Source organism: Salvelinus fontinalis, chromosome 4, assembly GCF_029448725.1.
Source record: "Salvelinus fontinalis isolate EN_2023a chromosome 4, ASM2944872v1, whole genome shotgun sequence".
Lineage (NCBI taxonomy): Eukaryota > Metazoa > Chordata > Actinopteri > Salmoniformes > Salmonidae > Salvelinus > Salvelinus fontinalis.
The window spans coordinates 21,280,161-21,286,311 of NC_074668.1; the positions used below are offsets into that span (position 1 = coordinate 21,280,161).

General features: G+C 42.2%; 1 protein-coding gene across 1 annotated transcript in view; it reads right to left on the reverse strand.

The window, feature by feature from the left end:
- Positions 1-5,084, reverse strand: part of LOC129852827 (uncharacterized) — a 5,933-nt gene extending 849 nt beyond the window's left edge. Inside the window, exons 1-4 of the mRNA XM_055918472.1 lie at positions 2,304-5,084; positions 1,940-2,209; positions 1,742-1,846; positions 10-1,623 (exon numbers count right to left, since the gene is read on the reverse strand). Of these exons, the coding sequence (XP_055774447.1) occupies positions 10-1,184 (1,175 nt within the window). The 5' untranslated portion in view covers positions 1,185-1,623; positions 1,742-1,846; positions 1,940-2,209; positions 2,304-5,084. The remainder of the gene's footprint in view (positions 1-9; positions 1,624-1,741; positions 1,847-1,939; positions 2,210-2,303) is intronic.
- Positions 5,085-6,151: the final 1,067 nt, after the last annotated feature.

Sequence of the window (6,151 nt, forward strand, 5' to 3'; positions counted from 1 at the left end):
CTGTGGTACAAAACCACAATCTTGATATTCAGAAAGTTTTCAAATTTGCCTATGTCTGAGAAAGCCACAGCCTCCTGTATACCTAAACCCACAGCCTTTTGTAGCTCTTGAGCTTTCTGTAACGCTTCGCGCTCTGTACATCCAGGGCTGAGTAAGTGGGCCAAACCTATGGCAAAGCATAGCTTATTACCATGATTGTGAACGATTATGAGGTAGGCCTTTTTATTGCTTATGATTTCGGACTGCATCAGGCTATCGAGTTTACGTCTCTGCCCGCCGCCCCCTTGTGGTGGCCGGACTAATTGTACTACAAGTTCGAGGGTCCTATCTGCTAGCACGTTTAAATTTGACTGAACAAGGCGTTCTAGCAGGTTAACAAATTGTTCAAGATCTGCTTCACCCCTATTTAAAATAAGCGACACACGGCTCTGCAGACTGTCTCCAAAAATTTCCAACTGTAAGGTATCCCTTGGTTGGCTATAAGCTCTAACTCTATCTACCAGTTCATTCAAAGTGTCCATAAGCATTACGTAAAACACAGCATATTCCCGAATCTGACCCCCCCATGCGAAATTGAAAAACTGTCGAACCTCAATATTGTGGAATTTATTTTGATACAAAACATGTTCACTGCGATCAAGACCATCCCCATCCTGATTTGCTAGACAATTGTCCAACTGTTCAAAAACATCGTATTGGGTTTCAGACTCTTCAGACATGGGTGTTAAAGGCTGGCTTAGAGGTGTAGGTGGTGCAGAATTAAACCTAGGGCTTTCGTTCTGTACATTGTGATCAAGACCTTCCCGCTCCAGATTTGATAGACATTTGTTCAGCTGTTCAAAAACATCGTATTGGGTTTCCTCTTCGAACAAGGGTGTTAAAGGATGGCTTAGAGGTGTAGGGGGTGCAGAATTAAACCTTGGGCTCTCGTTCATCTGGGTAATTAAAGATATGATTGATTCGGGTATCTGTGATAACCTGTTTTCATCTGCAGACCCTGACTCATTCATACGTGTAATAATTTCAATGAGTTCGGAGGGAATCTGGGATAATAGGTTTTCATCTATAGCCCCTATGTCAATTAGCCCAGAATCATTCATATGGTTAATTATATCTTGGAGCTCTGTAGGGATTTCCGCTAAGAGGGTTTCAATTGTCTCGCTTAGGTCTATAGGGGGCGCCATTTCTCTACTTAAGGATGTGTGTGCTTGTGTTTTTTTTTTTACATATGTGTTTTTTAACGGAGGTATTTGCTTGTTTTAACCCTACTGTTGTTTAACATGCGGGGAAGCTCTCTACGCCAGAATGACACATCCTGATTGTATTGATGTTCGAATAGAATACCCATACGACGTTGAAGTAAAGCCTTTCGTGATTTTAAACCCTGTGTAAAAGCCTTGAAAAGCACGGCTTGGTCTATTTCACAAGAGGCTATTGCCCCACCAGAATTGGCCGCTTCAATAAGGTTGGCCACTTCACAGAACATCAAATCGTCTACCTCAGAAATGTCATTTAAAACTTTGAAATCATCAGGCTTCGCTGTTCTGGTGACTGGGGTCTTTGGCGCCTCCTCGGGATCTAGATGTGTAGCTTCTTGGAGGTCTTTATAAGCCGGCGAGGAGTCTGCATTAAAAATAATACATACAGAAAAATAGGTTATTAACCCTAAAATATGTTTGATAAAAATGTAAAATACATTTCAGATATAAGCCTATATATTAACAATACATTAATTAAATACCTCGGCTTTTTTGAAGAGGGCTGTTCTGAAGAAGCTCTGAGAACTCGGGAACATTTCTTTGGGCAACCCTAATTATAGCATCTGCCTGGTCTGTAGCTTGTGAGCCTGAAATTTAAAAAAAAACAGCATTAGTACATGTTTAAACATATTCAGGCATAAAAATAAAATATATATATATAAATGATAATTGATTCATACCTTGTCCTTGTAACGCTGTCTCGTGAATACCCTCCCAGTAGTATTGTTCGGGTGAAGCGGACCTGTGGATCTGGGCCCTGATTGTCCGTTGGTGTTTAATAGGGGGCGTTCAACGGTCCTGGGTCAGGGGAGTTGACAGGCCGTTTAAAGTCTCTGTTTGCGGCTTGTGTGTAAATACATCCTGGGAGTAGGGCACAATTGTCTCGTAGGCATATCCTTCACAGAAACCGTGTAGACTCCCTATGGCACCCGTTCTAGGATGTATTTCCGCTGTAAACACATAAAATAACTTTTAATATAAGATGCCGATACTTTTTGTTTTTAAGGTATAAATATTCTTACGGAATTCTTGAATCTTACTTACTACAATTCAGGGTCGGCGTTGGGATGTAAGCAATTTGTTCCGGAGACCCTACGGCCGGTTCGAGTTCAGTTATATCTCGGAGAATCTGAGTGAAGGTTTGAGAATCTAAAAAAAAACATTAGATAATATTAAAGCTCTAATCATTTTAGCTAATATTGACATTTTATACGTTAAGAATCCGGGCCCTAAGGCCTGTTTAATATTTCTATAACATACAACGTTTTCAAACAATTCCCAAGAACAAACAAATCTAATATATAGCATATGTAAATATTTATTTCAAGAACTAACCTTGAGAAATATCCATGAGGAGGGTTTTTACCAGATGATCTTTTTTAACGGGGTCCGTCCGATAACTATTCCTGGGGGAATGCTGTAGGGTAAATGCGCGAAAACGAAGCTAACAGGGGGGACCTGTTTTGCTTAGCTTTTGTAGCCGTATGACTCGCGTGGTGTCGTATTTTTTCGCGCTAAAACAGCCTAAAAGTTATCTTTGAAACCTAAGGCATGTGGTTCAAACACCAGCCATTTGGTTCAAACATAGGGTATTGGGTGGTGTCTAAACATTAGGTATCTTTTGATATTCTAAAATCTCCGGGGGCTAGCATCTAGATGCTGGGGGTGGGGATGTCTCGACAGCGCTGGGCTGAATGACTTTTAGGTATCTGTTTTGCCAGATAGTGTAAACCTCGGTTTCAAACGACCCCCATGCATAGAGAGCCTTGAGCGCAGATGCAAGGGTATTTTTTTAACAAACACCTCGCCCCCTTTTTCTGTTTTTGAAACACACACACACACACACACACACAGCCACTACATCACACGCACGCCCATACGCGCGCACATTGCGCAAGTTTTTTTTTCTTCTCAGGGACAGACTGCGCTAAGAGTGAACAAACGCGAGAGTTCATAACGTGGTGAGATTCTGCTTTTAAAACCATTTATTTCATTCAAAATATTTAGTACATACATTTTATAGCGTTACATTCTTAAGGTATTTTACGAAGCCTTTCTTACAGATCCAGGGATCTGATGCAACCACCCCCCATTGTCAGTGTCCAGTTGGTCATCAAAATGCCGGGATCTCTTGCCAGGCTCATCAACACTTGGTAAGTTTTCACTCCAGGGGTACATCCTACGTCGGGCCTTTTGGTCCTGGCTATGTCTCAAGAAAAGCCGAGGCCAGCGCCTTAACTGTTCGCGATTTTTGAAGAGAATGTCCAGCTTATTCATAAGTGTTATGAAAATTGGATAATCCACCCATTTAAAACTAAACACAGGAATAAAAAAGTTGACATCTTTGCATGCTCTGGATGCTACTGGAGAATTGACAGACTTTGTAGCATTACCCGCATCATAAACTTGACAGGCTAAAATTGTCACTTTGTTGTCAGGGTTATAGTCCATTGAAGCAATTCTTAGAGCCTTGAGATCACTGCGTCCGAAGACCTGTTCTTCCAACGCATAGCCTGGCACAGCTGTGCCACTCAGGACCTGTTCAATTTTACAAAGAGCCAGCCTGATGTTTAGCCATTCTCTCATGCCCAGAGCAGGAGAAAAACTCCCAGGTTTTGCCTGATAAACGGGTTTGGGGCCACTGGCGTTGAAGATCTTTACCGTAGAATCCTCCGGCTGGAATATGTAAGACATATGGCCCTCGCTCGTACCCAAAAATCCTTTAAAACATTCTGGAGCTTCACACAGAACTTCCTCAATGCTTTGTTCACTGGGTTCATGACAAGCCGAGCATAACATACCATAAATTGCCAGTTGTGTCATTTTTGTTTAATATTCAGGGGGTTTATCTTGTACAATCTTAAACATGCATTGTTTTGGGGCTTTATAAGGCTTCTGCAAAGCCAGCCTCTTTGAAATGTTCATTAACAACCCCCAACACTAGACATCCAGGAACAGTTTGACATGACACCTGGTCACTTACTTACCCCAAAAAGCCCCCCCTAACCATCAGGATGTCCTGACCGGAAGCCCAAATATGGGCATGCCCCCCTTCTACAAACCATTGGGACATCAATCACTACATAGGGTCATAAATCATGATCTTTTTTTGATTTACGACATTGACAGCTTGACACTTACCCCAAAGACCCCCACCCCGGCCAGGATGTCCTGACCGGAAGCCCAAATATGGGCATGCCTGCTACAACAGGACATAGGGTCATAAATCATTACATAGGGTCATAAATCAGGCTTGGGTCATAAATCATTACCGGTTGACCTGACAACTGGACCCTTACCCAAAGACCCCCACCTAACCATCAGGGGGGTCATAAATCATTACATAGGGTCATAAATCAGGCTTGGGTCATAAATCATTACCGGTTGACCTGACAACTGGACCCTTACCCAACCAGCCCCCACCCCTGCCAGGATGTCCTGACAGGCAGCCCCTTAGGTTCACATAGCGGTCACATAGGCTCACATAGGGTCATCCATCAAATCTTGACGTGTGACATCTACTTTAATCTCTCTATCCTCCTCTCTTTAATGTTGACAAAATGGTCTATCACTCTGTCATAGTGATACACGCATTTATTTTGTCCTAGGCCACCTGGCTAAAATGCTTGCTCACTAGCCTAATTTCCGTTCATGGGCAACGTTAGCTAGTCAACATTAGCCATCTACATCTAGCTACGTTTTGACTTTCCATCCACTCAGGCCAGGGGCACAACATTGTATGAATTAATGGTTGTATCCGATTCGCCGTTATAATCATTGGCAAGTACGGAGAATTAAGTAAAACCACAATTCCAAATCTCCATCCATGGCTATTTTAGGAAAGGGCAAATGTTAGCTAGCTGGCTAATTAGCTACCAGAGGACAACAGCACAACGAGATGCAACAATTCAAGTCTTTCTGTCAATGACATATGCTCTCAATGGAAATGGATAGGAGTGACGCAAAATCCAAGCTGGCATCCCTTGACACTTTTTTTTTTGGTGTGCCTGGACCATTCAGTTGAGCTCGCTCAGTTTAGCTCAATGCTGATTGACACATTTTTATACCTTTTTTTGTCATGGGAGGCCAGATGCTCGCTTGCTTCCCTTGCCTTCAATATTACAGGTGGCTACAATGTCATACTTGTTTGGACCAGACAGTGGTGGCATACGCTTAGACAGGGGCGCTGTTTCGATCGTTTGGATGCTTTCTCCTGTGAGATACATTCAGCCTCTTGCGAATTGAAGGAAAATTATGAAACAGAGAGAGATAGTGGTGTCCCATTTGGTCTTTCATTTTGTGGAGGGAAAACTATTAAACTGAAACATCACCCCAATTTTTCCTGCTTGTGCCAGCATACTAACCAACAATACAATAAGCTGCATTTTCAGTTTCACACTTCTTCTTCACAACAACGACTAACATTTATGGTATGTAGAATATAAACTAACAATGAATGAATCATGAATGAATCAATTGAATTATTTAAGAAACAAGGAGCCCCTACACTACACTTTCAATGAATACTTGACACCAGTCATAGTAGGGTTCTTCCTTACTTGTGTTGAAGGTTGTTGACACAGGGTGACTTTTCTCCCCATTTTCTAGAACAGTGCAGCAAGTCAAACAGTACTCAGAGGCAGGTTGTAGATCAGAGAGAGTCATTTTAGTTGAGGATGTGGTAGTGATTTTGTCCCTGGACTATTGAAGGAGATCTGGTAACAGTGTTGTTTTTTACAATTCCATGTGGCTGGCTCCAGCTCACAGTAGCTGATGTGGTGTCCACTAGGCAAACATTCAGCTTTTCTGGTGCAGGGATTACTAATGGGAAAATAGAATATTGTCAGTGCTACAGTTTAACTCCAGAAATACCAGAGGAAAGCTATAATAAG